Genomic DNA, 20,288 nt, shown 5'->3' on the forward strand with positions numbered 1-20,288 from the left:
GAGCAGCCTGAACTCGTGGGGGATTAAGGTACTGTCACATGAAAAGAGAGACAGTCCTCACTGAAAGATCACAAACTAATCCTGTGATTGAGCAGGTTGCGCCTGAATTTCCATAACGCTCTGCGGCTCTGGATGTGCAGGGCGAATATCCCTGCTGGCAAGGGAGGCAAATGGTGGCGTATATCAGTCTGCGCACGGAAAGCACTCCCGTTTACGGCTGCTATTAATTAAGCATGACGTTCCTCTCAAATCAGCACTTTTTCATGCAGGGACCTGGGGGGACCATCTGCACGCCTTATGCTGTAGGAAAATGATTGGCAATGTCATTTGCCAACAACACTGGGTTAATTCGTTTGATACAAAGCTGCAGAAAGATGCAAAAGAATGGGTGGCATGATGGAATAACTTGTATGGTTTAGAAAGTGAGCTTCTTGGCTGTGATTGCTGTCTACAGCTATGTTCCTCTGAATTACTAATTACTGGAAGCCTTTGTCAGAATGATGCAAATTTACATTTACACTGCAGCTGTAGAGTTTAAACAAGCCACATTTTATGTTATAACAATATCAGTCTGCTGCTGCGGATGTCAGGAAAAGAAAACGATCTTTTTCCTTCTTGGTCTTCTTCAATTACATTGATGTACCAGAAACAAAAAGCAACAAATAAACAACATGAAATTGATGTTGCTCTGACAAGTTTAATCTCATAAACAAAAGGAAAATTGCTCTACAGAGAAATTATTAGTGCTCACCAGGGTAGAACTGTGAAAGCAAGTCTGCTAATTCTACTCGCAGATATTTGCTTCATTTATCGTACATGCCTGAATAAGAAAGAACTACGAGCACGCATGAACTAAGCTCAACAGTGACTTTGCCATAGCAAGCACAAAAGCTCTGAGCTCAGCCAGAAAAAAACGAAAAAAATATATCCTTCCTGTCCTAATCAGGATGTAGTGGGCTGCAATAGATTACCCCTTGCTGAAATGTAAAGTCTAAAGATCCGTAACAGGAATAACCTCAGATCAAGTACACTACTGTAAGGCGTCTGTGTGGTGGTCCCTCACTCCTCTGAACGGACAAAAATCCTGTTTCACGGTGGAGTTAGCCTTTAATTGCACAGCTGCATAATCCTGCAGCCTTTGTCAATAAGGCAAAAGAGTGAAGTCTTTCAGATGAAAACAGCCAAAAGAAAAGATGCATTCCAACAAGCCATTGCTATATTGATTCTACAAAGCGTCACCTCGGAAAATACCAGTCTCACAATCATCTGTAAGAGCTGCATCTGAAACAGTCATACCAGGCCGTCCAACAACGTGCCACATACTTGTGGAATTAGTTTGAGAGGTACGAGTGAAACACTAGAAATAGTTGGGCCCCTTAAATATTTTAAACGGCAGACATTGAATAATTGATTGCACATATACTCAGCTATATATATATCATGAGCCCTTACAAATCTACCATACTGTCAAATTTCCGAACGGGTAAGAACCAAAAGCTATGTTTTGTTATGTTTGATAGCTTTATTTCTGTTGCTCAAAGTTAGAAAACTGTCAGCAGAAATACGTTCCAGTGAACTCTGTGGTCAGAAAGGTCTCAATTGATTTAATGCAATAAATAACAACAAATGGCGCATCCTCTCCCCACTGCTCCTTACATCATTGACCTTTCCCTCTTCCACTCATTAAGCCACTGTGGTTAATGGTGGCATTTCAAACAATGTAGCACCTTTGCTGATTAATCCATTCACCCATGCATCCAGAATATATCCATTTATTATGTCCATGCTCAGTGAGAATACAAAAAAATCCACGCAGTCACTGTAACCTTTAATCATACATTCGCTGCTTTGAATCAGGTGGCTGAGCGTGACGAGGTGCTATCACCGGTTTTCTAGGATATCTTTAAAAAACAGTTGTGTTTTCATTTGAATGTGTTCAATTCAGATGAAATGAGAAAGGGAGTGGGAGAATGGTCACATTAACAAAAGAGAAAGAAATCTCATGATACACTGGGCACTGGAAATTGCCCGTCACAATGCCCCCGAGAAACTATCTGCTGAGAGAAATATAAATGTGATTTGTTTGACACGTAAAAACAGATGGGTTGTTTGCTCTCTAACAAACAAACAAACAAGAGCCCTGTTACTTTATAATGAGTTTGATAAAAATGTTAGCCATTGGCTACACAGATCGTTGATTATTCTTCCCTGATAGCAAGCCAAATCTGTTTTTTTTTTTTTTTAAGAGAAAGAGGCTTTGCTGTGTTGGCTCTTGTAATAAAATGACAGACTGGGTTCATTCCAACGACATGTATAACATTTAAGTACTGATCGATATCCTCTGGTGTGTTTGTCGCCTTTTTGCATAATGAAGCAAATTAACATAATGCCTGTTTACTTATCAGGTGCAAGCTGTGCTCGAGTGTCCAATCAATCTTTTCCAAACAACCTGGCTAAAGGATCTGATATGATAATCCACTATGATGACGAAGGAATATTATATCATATTTCTGCAAATGCAAACAAGAGATCTCAGTTAAAGTTAGATGTACAAGTAAGCTGTTTGTAGCCGCAATAGGCTCATCTCTCATCATTGTACCCATAATGGGATTTCACAGAGGGCAGGGAGCTGAAATGGAAGCAGGATATACAGTCTTTATATACAGAATCTCACTTTTTCGTCTTTGGTGGCACAGGATTATTAACTGCAGTTGGTGAGGAGAGATTTAACAGAAGATTAGAGTAGCTCTTACATCACTGCACTTTCCAGACTGGCATAAAATACTTGGCCTTTTGCAGTTTAGTCTCGCAGCACAGAAAGGCACAGAAGACACAGTCTAATTCCTATGAAATGACTGCTGTTTTGCAGAAGTTAATAACAATGCATTGCTAAGCAGGAGGTGCCGTGTTGTAATGAAGAAGACAATAATGCATGGTAATTAGTCAGTAAAGCTTGAACAAACAGCACAATAAAGCTTTGAAAATACAGTACGTGGTTGTTCACACTCTTCATTCACCAGCACAGAATATGCGAGGAAAGCTGCTGCCGCAAGGCTAACTTTGGAAGCAGAGCTTTATGTTCAGTTCTAAAGACACGCTAGCGCTTGGCAGATCTCACCTCTGCAGACTCCAGGTTCTCTCCATTTTTCATCCACCTGTAAGAAGGCTTCGGCTTCCCTGTGGCTTTACACTCCCACACCAACGAGTCATCAATGAGCTTCTGAACATCTTGGGGTTTCTCAATGAGATGAGGAGGGGCTGGAAACATCAGAAATGTGAGAGTGAACTGAGACTGTAGACTTAGAAATTATGATCTAGACAAAATAACATGGCCGTTTCTGCTCAGATCAAAACCTTTCTTTTGATTCCCCAATTTGATTTACATTGATTTAATCACTAAAAATCAATGTAAAAGGTGACTGTCTGACTCCTACTGTCCAGCTGGTAACAATGTTGGTGGTCAAATATATAAATATATATATATATATATATATATATATATATATATATATATATATATAAAAGATATATAAAAGATAATACAGTGATGCACAGCATTCTAATACTGTTGTTATGGAAAGGACCTTTACCAAGTTAATTGCAAGACTGTCCAATGTCAGACAGGATCACCTCAAACCCAGCTGCCCTCCAACTGTTGCAGACAATGGATGGATGGACTGATACAAATGTAGGAAACAGAATGATCTTTTTTGTTGGTTGAAGTCCATTTGTAAAGACCAATCAGGGAGCAGCATTCAGTCTGTGCTGACTTTTAGTGACGGGACTATGAATCCCACCTCTATTGCTTTTAGTTTAAGGTAAGTCATCGCTGAAGTTCTGCTTTCAAGGTTTATCACACTTTGCACGAGTGCTTCGAGTAGAACAAAAGCGATGAAAACCAGATCCATATACATTAGGGTGGCTACTGGTGCCATAAAAACCCTCCATTCGATACAAAATAAATGATGTTATAATTATACAGGAGAAGAATTGATTCTTGTTGTGTCATGCAAGTAACTCAAGGCAAATGATTAAGGCAATGAAACTAGATCTGTAGAGCTCGCTGCGTAACGCTCTGAACATCCTGGATTATGTGTAGGTCAAGCTACTATCATCCTATATCACACAAGGCCAGCGGCAGGACAAGAGTAATGGCTGACTGCACTTTTCCATTCCACAGACCTCACCTAATGCCACTCTCAAGGACTGACCTTTGTGGAGGCTCTTCAGTACCCGTGCAAATCCTGCTCTAATTGGCTTCTGCTATACAGTATTCGCCTTTGAGTAAAGCAGGATCAGACAAAGGGAGAGAGACAATTCAATGATTTCAAACGTAGCCCTGCAATATTTCTGTGCGTTACAACCTCAACATGTAGTCGGTGTGTAGGTGGGTGTTCAGAAACACAGAACAAGGACTGATAAACGAGGTGGATGTCGACACCAGAAGGGGGTATTTGTGCAGTCTTGTGTATTTATGTGCTGCGCAGATTCAAGATCAAAATCCAGTGTGGTATCAAAAAAATATTTATATTTGTGGCTCCTGCCTCTAAGATCTCTTTGGCTGCCGAGGCTGCGGTACAAGGTTGGCTGAGGTCATTAACATTTAACTTGTGTGGAGGCCATGCTGTTGCCATCTGTGCAAACTCTGAGGAAGGTTACGATTTCCTTTGACTGAAGGCCGCAGTTTATCCTCCTACAGAAATGAGACAGTTATGGCCAAAACTATGTGATGTAACACCTATGCTAAACTCTTTTATTCTCTCTCTTTTGAAGTCTTTTTATTTACATTGATGTATTCTTAAAATCAACTTCATTGCCAGCCCATACACCTGAACAAGCCTGTGTGGTATGTGGTTTTCTGAGAGTTTTTGGATGAATCCACTAGAAAGATGGTGGAAAGTTACTCTAAGAGACTCCGCAATCACTTAGCTTCAGATCCATTCATGCTGCCGAAGTTCTCCATCAGAGCCTGGCCGAGCCACCACACCCACTGCACCTTTCAGGACTGCATTGTTGTTGTTTTTTTTTTTTTCTCTCCACACTGTCAGGGTCCCTCACTCTATCCCTCACCCGCTGCGAACGAATCGACTCTCAGTCAACGTTTACCAAATGAAAGCAGGCAGCCCATCTCTGCCCGTGCCGGGCCGAGCGCGCATACAATCAGAACAAATGTCAAGTGGCTAAAGCAGAAGAGAGATGGGAATTTGCCTTATCAGTGAAATCACTATAAGATAATGCAGCGGTAAGTCTTCAGAAACCCAAATGTGAATACAACGGGGGAAACTAACCTGTCAGAGCTTTACATTTACTTCCCCTCTGAGTAATATCAACATCAAGGAGTGAGCAAAGGGCCATTTCTTTTCAGACTGTTCCTTGAGAGATGGAACTTTAACAAAACAAACCCCCGCCTTTGCCTTGAGTGGTAGTTAAAAACTGCTTTCAGTACAGATTTACAAAAAAAAGACTATGGCTAAATGCACCCAAACCAAAGAGAACTAATTAATTTAACTTCACCTCGAGCTTAAAACCAAAAAACTGTGATTATAAAGCCTCAATGCAGTTAATGAATTCTTGTTTCAATTAGTTCATGAAGACTAAATGGAGAAATGGAAAATTAAATATTCTAAAAAGCACTATTGTAATGTTGAAAGACATTATTTCCTCTGTATTAGTGGAGTTAAGACAGACAGCGTTTTTGTATCTTGGTACGCTAACACTGACATTGTAAGCGTGAGAATGTTTTAACAATAACCATAATACCTTCATTTCTTCCTGTCTGACACAAAGCCCAGCTCTCTTTCCTCTGTAGCTTGCTTGAATGTCCACAAGATACCCTTATTGATTCCCCCATTGGCTTACACTGCTGATGAATGTCTCAAAGGCTTAATTCAAAGGGAGTTCAAAATAAGATTACTGATTTTTATCACCTGCCTGCAGACAGCAGGGGAGAGAGAGAGAGAGGGAGGGAGAGTGACAAAACACATCAAAAAGGAGAGAGCCACAGCTCAAAAGGACAAATGAAGCCTCGGTGGATCACAGCGTGCTCCTGGGCTGTTATAGTGAATGACGCTAAGAGCTTCCAGGGCTGTTGTAAATAATGGCAAATTGTTTAATGCCCCCAAATGAGCTCTTTTTGACAGCTGACACAGCATGACTTGAAGGGAAGAAAATCAGAAGGAAGAAAACAGAGAGTTGTCGAGGTGAGAGGAAAATCCATAGATTGTTCAAAGAGCAAGTTAAGTGCCTGGCAAAGCTGAACAGAGAAGTCCTGGTGAAAGACTAATGAAAATAGGAGGGGAGTGGGATCGTTTTAACCATTCATTCATGACCATGTCATTCATGATAATGGTTACCCAGATCGGTGAATAGCTATAGTATACAGCTGATCTAAACTTGTAACGGTTTTATACCTTTGATTATTTACACAGTATGGACAAACACATTGGATTAATAAGAGTAGCTTCCTCCACTCTAAATGATTTCCTTTGTCCCCAGATTTCAGTCCAGTGTTGGTCAGTCACAGACTGATCAATCTTATACTCCATTATTAATGCTAAATTCAACTCGTAGAGCAAATCAACTCTGGCTTCAGATAATGTGTCTCAATTGTTTACAGTGTACCATGTACTAATCCTTATGCGTGCAGTATATAGTAGTGTACAGTTAGTATTCAAGAAATTAACAAAACCAACCTAAAAGATACTTCTACAATATATTTTGTTGTTGTGGAATTTGAATTTAAAATAGAAATGAAACATAGATGGAGGTATTTTTCTGGTTTCTCTTATTTTAAGATCAGAAAGCATATTAAGCACAGAGCTGATGATTGTTGTACATGGCCATGCCATGTGACTGAGAACAGAATCTGCTGAGGTGTGGACAGTGTAATCTTAATGAGGTTGTAATAAATGTTGAATTGCAAAAATATTAAACCAGCACAGTGTAGTGCTCTTTACCAAAATGCTGATAATTAACTGTTATATTTAACTATATAAATGTCTGACTATCTACAGATGTCAGCATGTTCACCAGTGTCAGATTTAAAGTGTTGTCCAAATCTCAAATATTTAGCTTTAAATTAAGATGTTTATCTAAAAGATATGGCTGCATCTAATAGATAAAATACACAATTTAGAAAGGAGATAATTGCTGTCAAATGGCGATTAGGGTAAGAGCAGATTGTGTTTCTGACGCTGGGATGAAGTGACAGTCGTCATCATGACTTCTGAACACAGTAGGTGTGACTCTGTGACAATGGGTGAATCCACTAACCCCCTTCCTGTGGATCCAGATGCTGCTGTGCAGATTATGTCCCTGACATATGTGCCACTGGTCTATGTATAGTACATTTAACAGCTTTGATCTCCAGTCAAGTTGGATGTCAATCATGATGCCATCTGGTGGAACCCAATACAAGGCTCACCAACAAGGTCGTATCCAAGGGCTCAGGCTCATCCGCATCATTCCTTTAATCTGGATCAAAATATTAGAGGCATCATGGCTGACAGCCTTTAATCATTTTGATGTGCCATTAAAACGAGCCTCCCTCCTCATGTGCGCCACACGAGCCTCTGCTGATCGCCGCTGACTGCTTCATAAGCCCAGTTGTGTCTGCCTCTGCTTCCTCTGTCTCTGAGCGGGGCTGACAGATGTGGTGCACGCTGCTCAAATATTCATGCAAGTCAGGATCACCTACCATAGAAAGAGAGCTTCCCTTTCACTGTGTTCATTCCCCTGGAGTTTTCGGCCACACACTCGTACATGCCGGCGTCCTCCTGCTGGAAATATGGGATTTCCAAGACACCGCTGGCTTTCCTCATGTCCACTTTCCTGGGGAAGGGTGCACTGTCCACTCTCCTCCAGTTTATAGATGGTACTGGGCTGTAAGACAAGACACAGCTTTCAGTTTCTTTTTTCAAGGGCTTATTGTTCATGTGTGAAGTGCAGATTCTGATATATTAAAAGGTTATTTAAGGCTTCACACCAAGTAGAAAAGAATAGTTTTTTCTCCATTTTTGTAAAGTGAAAATCAATCTTGTGCTATAGAAACTCAAAAATGTCAGTTATTCATAATTGTTTGAAAGACAAAGAATTCAAATACTAATATCTTGTGCTAATGATAAGGAAACTGGTCGGTGAGAAATGCTGACACTTAATTACCAATAGACAAAAATCCATTTGAAAAGCTTAGAAGTGGCTAAAGTTTTCCATTATCTGCACACACACATATATTAACTCACAGTTCCTTAAATATTTGGAATTAACATCTCAGATCCCCTTAAATTGCAAGATTAGGAACAGGGTGCTTAAATTATGTTATTAAAATCCTTCATTTTTAATGCCAGAGCGTCTGAGGAGTTCAACATTTAGGGCTTTACTTTGATCTTTTAAGGATCATATTCAGCTATCTTACATTATAAACTGACCTATTCTATGGCCATAGAAGATTAAGGGGCTTGTAGGGTGCACAAGTAAGGGGCTTCGTTCCCTGGTGAATGTAAAAATGCAAAAATTACTCCACAGAACTCTCTTCTGGCATCTCGCCTTGACCTGTTCTTTGAGCTTGAGTACATTGTGTAACAAAACCTGATTTTTGAACTGAAGATTTTTACACCATCACATGTGCCCTCTCATTTCTTAGATGCACAGTCTAGCTCAAAATACGTGAGGATTGCAGCAAAGTGGTGAAAAAAAAAAATATATCCCAGCACTCTTCTGGTAATAATTTTCTTTTATGTGCTAGTGAGCGTGCTGAGCCTGACTAAGAGTGGGCTTACTTTCCCAGAGCGAAACATTCCAGCTTTACAGTGGATCCTTTGGCAACTTGAACAACCTCTGGAAACTGAACTTCAATTTTTGGCTCATATTCACCCATCACACCTGAAAGAGAAATGCAAACGAGCATCAGTGTTAGTGCAAAGCTAAACAACTCTGGCAAAAATAAAGGGCCAAGTTGCGAGCCCTCTGCTTCTGCTGTTGCTACACAGTTACTGAAAACCTTTTTCAAGCAAAGCCCTCTTTTTACTCTGAGCTGAAATGTTTTTCGACTTCCAACGCTGTGCAATGTGAGCAGCAGAAACACGTCTGCTCTCAGCAGTCACACAACGCTCTTCCATTGAAAAGAATGAGAAAGAAAGCTTAACACAGCTTTCCACAGTGGACATGCAACACACTGATGTCGAATGGAAAAAACAACTTTGAGAATTCATAGATGGTTTGAGCTTTTACATCCAGATGAGTTTCATCTTGTTGTAGTGCTAACAGCTATGAACCAGAAAATGGGCCCATAAAATCCCCCTGAGTACCGCTACTGTGTCTACAAAGCATCCCATTCACTGTCGGTGAAGCAGCTCCGGTGGATTATAATATTGCTGCTGTGCATGTTAAAAATCTCTGGATAAAGGAGCAGACGGGAATGTGGCTCTGTGGTGTTCTAGCTTTGGGACAGACTTATTCATCAAGGCTGTAGTGTCGAACACTGTTGGAAAAGTGCGTGTGTTTTTTTCTTCCCCTCAAACGACACTAAGGTAAATTATTTTAATGAATTTATAACTGGGTGCACTTTAAATTCTCCTTGCTGTGGCAATTCAGGGTGCACAACGCGGTATTTTAAGCCCCTCTCATCAACCAGTGCAACAATGGGTTTTCCCCATTGCTGTAATTCAGGGCTGTGTTGCACAAATAGCTCTCGAGATGGAGGAAACAGGCCAATTTCATCTCGTTGATTTGGTGAGGCATGTGTTATCAGGATGGCTCCCTGAGTGACTGTGAAAGCTAATTCAGATCCTTATCACAACTGTCTCATACTGGAACGTAACCACAGCGCTATCACCCATTTTAAGCCGACAGGTGGAAGTGGACGGGTAATTGTCTCATACCATAACCTTTTGTAGGGGACACCTGTTCAATGTGCACGCCTGCAGCCCCCTATCTGAGCTCCTGTGACTGAGAGGCAGGGCTGATCTTTTGCTGCGAGACCCGCTGCATCGGTGATATAAAGGTGTAATGAAAAAAGAAAGGAAGAAAGCAGGGAGGGAAAGTGCTCGGAATTGCTTGAAAAAACGGCCGCTCAAATGGTACAAGCTATTTGCAATTCTGTCTTGCATTCAACAAACAGGGAAGGAAGAAATTTCAGAATACAATCACAGAGTGCTCCCGTATGGCCATTTATTCTTAATTTAAATGATACACCGGAATTTTCAGAAAAACTTCATTTTAACCTCCATATTGATTTATTATAAGCTATATAAAAACAATTAATGAGCCTCTACAATGTAGTTGTAAGATTTGTATTGTTTTGTAAACAATACAACTATACTATATATATATATATATAACTATATCACTATATAACTATATATATAACTATATATATATATATATATATATATATATATATATATATATATATATATATATATATATATATATATATATATATATATATATATATATATATTATAACTATATTGTTATAAAAACAATATAACTATATATAACTATATAATTAATTATAACTCTAAAATTGTGAAATATTCACAACTCCATAAAATAGCATAGCTGTAATTACAGTCCAACCAATACACTGGCTAAAAGTGACAAGCTAATATTAGCCAATATGTCAGTCAATATTAGCTAGTCACAGATATACTGGTACCGGCATATGTTGGCCCAAAAGTGACAAGAAATTGCAATTTGTTTTGCATTTATTAAGTGTTCATATACTGCTTATAAATGCTAAATCGGAGGAGTAAAATCGAGGGTTATCAGTGATACTAATAATTAATAATTTTCAATAATGAGACCCAACAAATTGGTTTGATAAGATGTAATATTCAGTCTTAGCAGGGTTTTTGTTGCAGCTGGAATTAAATGAAAGGCAAAAATCCACATAAATGTCATAAAAGACATTTCTTGGGAAAATTACATTTAGCCTCACATTTCTTTTACTGCGTTACATTAGATATGGTAAGAAGCAGGCTTCTAGGACGGAAGCCTACAATTAGATCACTTGCTGACAATGACCTTTTCCTGTGGAGTGTCTTGAAAAGGCCAGCCTAAAGCATCAGATCCACATGTTAAAGCACATGCTGAAATTAGTGAAGAAAGAGGTAATTAACCTTTCCATTTCATTTGTATTCCTTAAAACCACTTGTCCTACTTTGAGGTACCAACGAAGCAAGTTTGGCTTGTTTATCATGCATTTCTCAGTGCTACTGAAAGCATTATGAAAGGGAGAAGGAAAACATCATCCAGACAGGAAAGTGACATCAGGATTGCGCAAAATGTAAAATATATAATGCACTCGGACTAACTTACCCCATATGCCTTTGTGGAGCATAATATTGCATGTGGTATTGAATGTCCACTTCATCGCAAGTGGATCATTTTGCTTATAGAGCAGCTACTTAAAAAATATAATATATTGTATGTTCATAAGCATAATATAATACTCAGGCTCACCATCACTGCGGAGCACTAGCGGAGTGGGTGGACCCTGGACTCGGGTCTTGGTGACGGTGTTGGTCACCACACAGGTGTAGTTGCCAACATCTGAGGGCTCCACTTTAGCGATGTACAGATTTCCTGTCTCCTGTGAGATGAAGCGGCGAGTATCTTGCTTCACGAATGTCGGGTACTCATTAAAGATCCAGGAAAATATGAGATCTGTGGATAAAGAAGAATTCTCACTTTAAATGAAGAAACAAAATATTTTATTTTTTTTTTGAGGAGGTCGTGAAACACAGGGACATACTTTGATTGCGTTGGTGTGTGATCAGCTTCAGACCTCCTGAAGGTGACAAAGTTGCATCATGCTGAGGTGAAAATTGATGACTGTACCTGTGAGAGGTTACCAACCAATGTAAATGATCTGGACTCACTGCAAATAACCATTTTTCATGTGGATCAGTTCTGCATACTCAACTAGGGACTGTGGACACAGTGGGGTATGTGTTGTCATGACTAATTACAGTTCTCCCCTCAGCCAACTGGAATCAGCAACAGAGATAGTTTCTAACAAAGACCACCACAACAAATGGCACGGTACACTAGTTCAAGCCAATGTATAAAAAAGGCAGTTTTTCTAAATTTGTTTATTTATTTTTTAAATCAAGTCCTGCATCTATTCTGTCTCAGTTCTGCATGACAGTAATGGTAAGGTAGTCAAGAAGGAATAATGCAGCCCTCGTAACAACTCAGCAGACGCATCACTTTACTTCAGGCATCTACACAATAATAAAACAATCGTTAGGTATTAGTTATGAGCCGTTTGGCAGCTAATTCAGAGTTAATCAGGAATAAAAATGAGAATTATAGAATTGGCTGATAGTCAGGCTCACAGATACTTTATTAAGCAACTTCTCGGCACACGCTTGCTCATTCCTGAGGCCAGAACTGAAAGGCACAGAGAGGCAGCCTTTGTTAACAACGCCCCAAAACTTTGGAGCAGCCTGCCTGAAGGTCTCCACTCTAAATCTGTTGATGCCTTTAAATGAAATGTTAAAGACACATCTTTTTAACATCGCTTTCTCCTGAAGTGTCTTTTCTTTTTGTCTAGCTGCTGATTTATTTGGTCTTATCCAGTTGTTTTAATTTAATTTCATTTCATTTAATATTAATTTTCCCTGTGTTTTCATTGTTTTATCATAGGTTATTATTATTTGCTTTTGTGTTATTGTGCTATTGTATTGTGCTAGTATTATTACTGTATTAATCCACTAGTTCTCAACTAAGTCAACTGCTGTCAAATGATTTGTTCTTTATTGGTTCCTTGAATTTAACTATTATATAAACTGCAAAATATTCAATAACCATTGCATGTTATGAGTGTGCATGTGGACCTGACGCTCAGATAACATGTGATCTATGAAAGGGATGGGCCACACTTAGATCCTTAATTTTTTTCCCTGGTTGATGCAGAATTGCTTATTTGACATAATAAATCACTATCACAACAGTGATTCTACATTTAATAATCCAAAAAAGGCTCATTTTTCTTTCTTTCAATCCCTCCAAAAAATGACAGGAGTTGAGAGACATGCTGCTATTACAATCACTGTTATGATGCAAAATGAGTGCCAGCATTTTCTAAAACGACGTCTCAACCGCCTCAGAGAAACCAGCCGAAAGTGTGATCGCTAACAGGAAGTGGAGCATCATGTCGGCAAGTACCTGTCAGACTGCTAGAATCAATAAACAGTGTTGGAGTTTAAATGTCAGCCTTTCCCCAATGTCACGTAATTGTGTTGGAGTATTTCAAACTGAGCAAAACACTGATTTTGACGTCTTGAGTCGCACCAAAGAAATTCTTTCTTTCTTTCTTTCTTTCTTTCTTTCTTTCTTTCTTTCTTTCTTTCTTTCTTTCTTTCTTTCTTGTGCATTCACAATTTAAAAATCACCACTGTGTGTCTGCTGTATTTAGCTATGCTCACACGTGGTCCCTACATTTACTGACGTCAATTCTTCTACAACCTTCTGACTGAGCTCTGAGAAGGTGTGAAGCAAAATCAAACTCAGCCCATTTTAATGCTGGGCAGACAGATCAAGACAGAAGACGCAGTTATCTGGTTCATTAGACATGTCTTTTAGCACCATAGATGCTTTTAAGAAAGAACAAATTCTAAAATTCATTTGCCAATTATGGAGGATTTCATAAATGAATAATAATAATAACGTAATTACTATGTAATAATAACTAATGATTGCCTGTTACAGTAGATAAAATTAAGTAATTATGGGACTCCATTAACCTGATCAATAATCCAATGAAGTGGAACCACTGTTTGGACTGCAACAGCAGAAAACAGGGGTCTAATGAATAAAAAATGCTTTCAAACTCGCCTTAAATGAGAACATCACTGTTAGCAGCACCATAATTCAACCACAGACATCATCTGTACCATGATTTCACAGAGATACCAGAAATGACTGCACAGCAGATATGGTTTGAGAATTGAAATCTAACCTCATTTTACAACCTGCTGTCCTGCAATCTCTAGAAAACGCTACTGCATGTCCCACACGTATGTGAGGTGAGAGAAATACTGCATGTTTGTCGCATAACATTTTTAATAATTCATGGCTCCATGTATCTTTCAGTAGCTGCATTGAATGAATTGGAGGCAGTATATCAGTAGCAGTCCTCTTTGGCTCGGGCTCGTTCATATGAGAACGATTCCTTGTTGAGTTCTTTACTTTATTGATGTCAACTCATCATCTGAATGTTGTGACGTAATGCGCCACAGCCAGTTTAACTGACAGGCACGTGCTATTTTCCTGCTGAGCTTAATCAAACCCTACCACTTGTTAACGGACTAGCAATTAAACAAAACAGTCTTGAAGGAACCCTCCACTTCACCTCCCTGTGCTGCTTGGCCATTTATCACAGCATGATCCCGTACTCCTGCTGGCTGAAAGGAGCAGGTACTGTATGGGAAGCAACGGAGGCAGCTGATCAGCATCGTTTGGGGCTTGGGTTTCGGGGTTGGCTGTGCGTGTGGAGCTGAACACAGAGTGATGGCACAGCAAGACGTCCATGGGGACAAGCGACACTTGAAGGCAGGATAAGGCATGTTGTTTGTGTTTGTTTCCTCTCCAGTGCTTTTGGACTATAGCTGCACCTGCTCTCGTTCTGTGTTTAAAACCCATATGACTACATGGCACAACATGAGCTGCAGAATGCCGCAGAGAGCAAAAACATAATGAGATATCTCACACAGCTGGCCGAACAGTCTTCAAAAAATCATCCAGGGCATTGGTTTTATAGGTTACACAATGCTCCCTGGTATAAAAACAGGACATCTCCAAGACAAAATGTGGAAGAAAACCAGCTGCCCTGGGAGACAGCATTACAATCACTGCCATGGTAACAGCAAATCAGCCTTGTATTATGACAACAGCAGCACATGAGCTCAAATTAACAATTGAAGTTGTTTAAGATTGAAGTGTGGAAAAAAAAAAAAGAAAAAAGAGATGTTGCAAAGGTCTCTTCAAATCAGAAAACATAAAATGATCTTGATTTATAAAACACAGTTCTACTGGAGTTTGGTCTGTCCAAAAAATTGCTGTTTTTCCAAAACATGATCCGATGGAGAAAGGCTTTTAAGAGTCCCTGAAGTGTTCTTTGTGGCTTCCCTCTAGGTTAAAGATCACTTTGCATAAGTCACAATGAATAAAGCTGCTTCACTCACAAAAGGAGACCTAAGAGGAGCTTCAAAGGACAGGCCTCTCTGAATATTCAAAGACTGAACAAGACATGCAAGTCAAACATGCCCGTCTCCTTACACGCCCAGACTGATTTGTGATCATGTAAAGATGGAGCATGACGACAAAAATAGTGGGCAGTGATCCCAAAGTAGGTCTGTCGTCCTTTATGACAGCGCATAGAGGAGAAGACTCTATCGGGTTTGGGCACCTGTGAGTGGATGTAAATACAGTTACACTATATTATGCTGTTGAAATAACTTCATACATTCATTCAAAATTCACTGTCACTACATAATTTAATAACGATAGATACAATGTAACTCTTATTATGGAACATTTTGAATTACTCCATACTTCTTAATTTCGGTGTACTATCTATATTAGCCATATGTTTACTTATCTGTTGAAAGGGTAACTAGTGATCACCTGGAGTACTCTTTCGAAACCCTATTCCGTCCGTTCATCGACGAGTATTGTGAGTTTCCTTTCTTTCTTTTTTTTTTTTTCAATATAACAATAACAAATAATGCTATAAATAATAAAAATCTAGCAATATATGTTTATATAATCACATCGAGACAAAACCAGCTGGACATGTTGATGTGGGGCTTTGACACAGTATCTCACTGAAGACTGGATACATACAGAAATGAAGGTCCTTACAAACCCTTTTAGCAGGAACAAACAACTTCATCTTCATCTCTCTTGGCCTTTTCTACCATTATTTCACAATCCTCCCACTACATGTTATTCCTGTCCTTCATTTGTGTGGATACAAGGGTAGAATGTGTCCTGGGTCACTTGAAGTCCTTACTATCTTTTATGAATGTACAACTGAGTGAGCTGCTACTACCATCTCCAGATGTGGCCTGCAACTCATTATGTTTTGGCATGTTGAATTCCCGATGCCCGTATCAGTGTGTTAACGTTCGCAGTAACAGTGACAGAACCACATGCTTGTTAACAGTTACACAACCATTTGGCCACATTATAATGTGATTAGTGTAGGTAATAGCGTAAATAGAGTAAAGGATATTAAATGAGTGAAATCAGTAAAATAAAATACTACAGGGTTGGCAAACTGATCAACCATCACTCTCAGGAAGGACTGGACCTCTTCCACTGGTGAGAAACATTAGATGTGCGCATTGTCTGACTTCATTAATTTTGGGGCCGAATGGGAATGTGCCAGGCTGGATGTGAGCTGGGTCCAGATTGACTTGCTGTTTGGTCAGGATGTGGGCGGAGGGCTGGATTTTGAGAAGCCCTGCTCTTTCTGTGTCAGATGGTGCACAGATCAAATCACACACCAAAAGAGCAGAGGTGGAAAGTACAATTCTGAAGTGCTTGTACTGGCATGGACAAACCTGGAATTTGGTATTGATTTGGGAGAGAGATTGAAGAAAGACTGGTCAAAACTGATGTATGAACGGCACAGATGGCCTGACGTTTAGCTTCAAAAATATGGATCCGTCTCATAGAATGCTAGATAGATATACATTTCCAATAACTGAGCTTAGAGAGTATTCTATGATAGACCGTCCCTGCGTGGTAAATACCCATGTCTTTCAAAACTCCATATCCACAGTTTGTAACACAGGCTTTCTGTTCACAACTTCTAGTCTCCAAACCTAAGCCAAGTGAACCCTGATGACATCATCTGAGTTATGTATTCAGACCATAACTGTTTTCACAGGCTGAGTAGTGCTCTCCATGATGACTAATTGCCCCTCCAACTTCAGCATGTGCCCTTTCTTACATGTAATTATCAATTACCATTACTTCACTGTTGCCATATAAATTGCGTACAGTTAAAAAAATTGATGGTTTCATCCAATAAAGGCAGCCATTAGAGGATGTATACAGGATGGATGCGAAGTTCAAAGCGACTCTCTACATTTCAGTCTAATTTGCTGTCAAGGTTTCTCCGGCTTTGCAAATATGGCAGTTGATTTAAGGTAGATAAACAAAATGCAACAGATAGCAACTGATCAAACTCACTGCAAAATGGAAGAACTGTAGTAAATGACTGCAACTGCTGTGGTTGGCAGGCCTCATGTATCTGTTACAGTCAGTGACGTCAGCCAACAGTTAAAAAATCAGCCGTGTTTTTCTCTGTAATGTGATTAATTCCTACACAATACAGGCCCTGGCCTGCTTCTCTTCCTCCTGCTGCAGCCCAGGAGGAAAGCCAGCCACTGACACTGTCCCAAGGGGGATCTGTCCCTACTGCTTAAAGCAATACATATTCTTTTGGACATGGACAATATTTATGACATGGATGAGCAAAAACAAAAAAATTATTTTGCCAGCAAACACAGCAGCCAAGAGGCAATACAAAAGGATGTCTGCAGTTTTACTGTTATCAGGATCAAGATGCTGTGGCATCATGTTATATTATCAGCATCAGCTGCCTCATCATTTGGTATTAATAATCCATGTAAGAGCACACCGTGACAACAATATGCATTTTTAATAACCCAATTACAAAGCAGTGGGATGTGGGCATGCTGCAAAATGCACAAATTCACAACAAAACGGTGCACATTCGTCCTTTCCCAGGCTGAATAATTCTCTGATTACAGGAGTCAGTAGCATGTTATTAAATTCATGAGCCGGAGGGGTTACTGGGTAGTATCAAACAGGGTAAAACGCGCTGACTTGGTACAACATGAGCTAGCTTTTTGAAAATTTTTGCGGAGCCACAGAGAAAAGAGCTCATAAACAAACGTGGTCACAGACTCCACATGAGGAAAGGCCCCAAAGTCAACACACTCACAATTTGGTCCTATTACAGTACACACATTCACAGATTTACGAGAGCATCTTTGAAAGGCTGCCTCGTTGCACAGAAACAAAGAGAAGAAAAAAAATGTCCTCACTTAAACTACTGTCATCCCACATTGTGTTACTGACTGCAGTACTCCCATATCTGCTCCAGGCTCCAAGAATCCTCTGCTCACTGTTTCCTTTACAGGACTGGACAGGATGCACATGCTCTGTGTTCTCAAAGCCTCGGGTGGGAGCACAAACAGGGACAACACACAGGCACTAAAAAAAAATCACTAGTGGAGACGGACAAAAGTGATTTCAGTCTTGAGTGCCTCTTAAAGGTCTCTCCCCATTAGAAAATAGAGGTCAGCAGCATTAGGCCCACGACTATACGCAGTAATTGTGTAGTACAAAGAGCGCGGCCGGGTCACACTGGCAGCCCATTAATGCGCTTGGCTTTGAAAAAGACAGAAAGTGACAGCCTCTCAGCTCCTCTTGCTCTCTCTGATCCACAGTGACAGACAGGAGGAGAACTGGACTGCACATTTGGGAGAAACACACATTTTTGAGGCGGCTTGGTTTAAAAAAGATGACTCGTGGTGCAACCAGGTTGTGGTAATTCATTCTCCCTCCTCTGACTCTGCAGATAGTAATTACCCGTTATTTGTAGCATGCTCTGACATTGGCCTGTCAGATGGAGAGTGAGTGTATGGTTGCAGCATGGAGGCAGCACCCTGCTATGCCTTTGTGTTCAGATCTGGACTGGCAGGGTGTGTCACGGCTGATCTGCACTCAGGCTCTTCTGCTGTCTTTGTGCTGCTGACTGGAAGAGCAGGTAGGCGCTCTAATGACGCCAGTCAAAAGATGTACAGAGGAAACCAATAACTGTTCCTGCTAAGTTCATCTCCCACTATACTCACTGATAGGTGTTTGTCAAGGTTAGCACTGCTACTATTTTTAGATTCAAGTTGCTGATATCTTACCACTGTGCAAATATTCAATACCCTTACAGCCCTTACATTCTGCATCTGACTTTATTAACCCCCGTGTTTGATCCAAAAAAGGCCCAAAGCCTCGTGGAATGGTTGATAAAGGCACATAGATCACGCCAATTTATTAATTAATTTATTTTTGCCTAGGGCATCTCATCCTTTAAGACAAAAAGTTAGGAAAAAATGCATGAATGAACTGAAGTATTATTTCTAAGTCAGGGCAAACCTTGACCTTGTAATAAGTTATTTCCCTTTTAAAAAGAAAATTTTAAAAAATCTGTCCACGTCTAAAGGTACAATATTGAATTCTCACATTACCATATTTTGCAAGCTGTGACCGACTCAGCAAGAGCAATCTGAGGTTCAACGTCCTGACTGAGGACAAGAGGCGGAGCTTTCACCACCAACACCTGACTGAACCTGCGTCATTCCACTGTACATTCACAGCAGGGAGCCGGTCAATGATGCATGCTGGGAGAGTTCCCTCCCTGCCTACCTCAGGATGCTACAATATAAACCCATGCAAACCATTATTTTAGTCTTCTGTGTCTGTGTGAGTGACAGTGTCTAGCACAGACAGTGTGGTACACATGCTCTATGTTTTATTCAGTATGAGACTGAAGGTGCAACTGGCCTGGTTTGGTTATTCTTACACTTCTATTCTTAACTATACTTCTTGGGCTTTGTCGTCCTCACACTGACATTTCTCTCTAATCTATGATTCGTATTATTGTAGGGAGTGTGTGTGTATGTGCTACGAATGCTGAAACAATGAAACATTATGTTGAAAAAGAAAAAAAACAAAACATGCAGATACAGTATATGTTATCAAATCCAAATTACATGGTATATCAATGATCATCAAATGTGCTCCAAAGAAACAAGTTCATTACAATGTGTCTATGTGCCATCATTGGTACTTTCAATGTCCAGTTCCTACTGTAGCTTACTTTAAAACAAGACGCAACAGAGACATGTGCCTCTGAGAAATCTACATGTTATGACTCGAGCTCCTGCTCTCAGGAGAAGAGGAAAGAGATTGCAACATACTATCTGATGCAGCTGCAGCACAGCGTCTGGCTTGCATCATTCTTTCAACAGGTAAAACTGAGCACACTGGGATGTATGGGACAACATGAATCCTCCATGGTCCTGCACTCCTGAGACAGCAGGTTACAGTGACACACCTACTGTTCTGCTGCAGGTCAAACAATAAGGTCATTTCAGTAGGAGGACAAATTGCTTGTAAAAAAATCTCCAACCTCCTTCGTACCATTTTGGCATTGGTCTCCTATAATATTGTCAGCCTCATGATAG

At 40.0% G+C, this 20,288-nt stretch overlaps 1 protein-coding gene across 2 annotated transcripts in view; it reads right to left on the minus strand.

Moving 5' to 3' along the window:
* The window catches only part of cntn4 (contactin 4), a 140,908-nt gene that overhangs the window by 40,068 nt on the left and 80,552 nt on the right, over positions 1-20,288 (minus strand). For both annotated transcript variants that reach the window (XM_070958529.1, XM_070958528.1), the window contains exons 6-9: positions 11,464-11,667; positions 8,778-8,880; positions 7,697-7,881; positions 3,119-3,258 (exon numbers count right to left, since the gene is read on the minus strand). In XM_070958529.1, coding sequence (XP_070814630.1) covers positions 3,119-3,258; positions 7,697-7,881; positions 8,778-8,880; positions 11,464-11,667 — 632 coding nt within the window. The remainder of the gene's footprint in view (positions 1-3,118; positions 3,259-7,696; positions 7,882-8,777; positions 8,881-11,463; positions 11,668-20,288) is intronic.

This window comes from Chaetodon trifascialis, chromosome 3, assembly GCF_039877785.1.
Source record: "Chaetodon trifascialis isolate fChaTrf1 chromosome 3, fChaTrf1.hap1, whole genome shotgun sequence".
Classification (NCBI taxonomy): Eukaryota; Metazoa; Chordata; class Actinopteri; order Chaetodontiformes; family Chaetodontidae; genus Chaetodon; species Chaetodon trifascialis.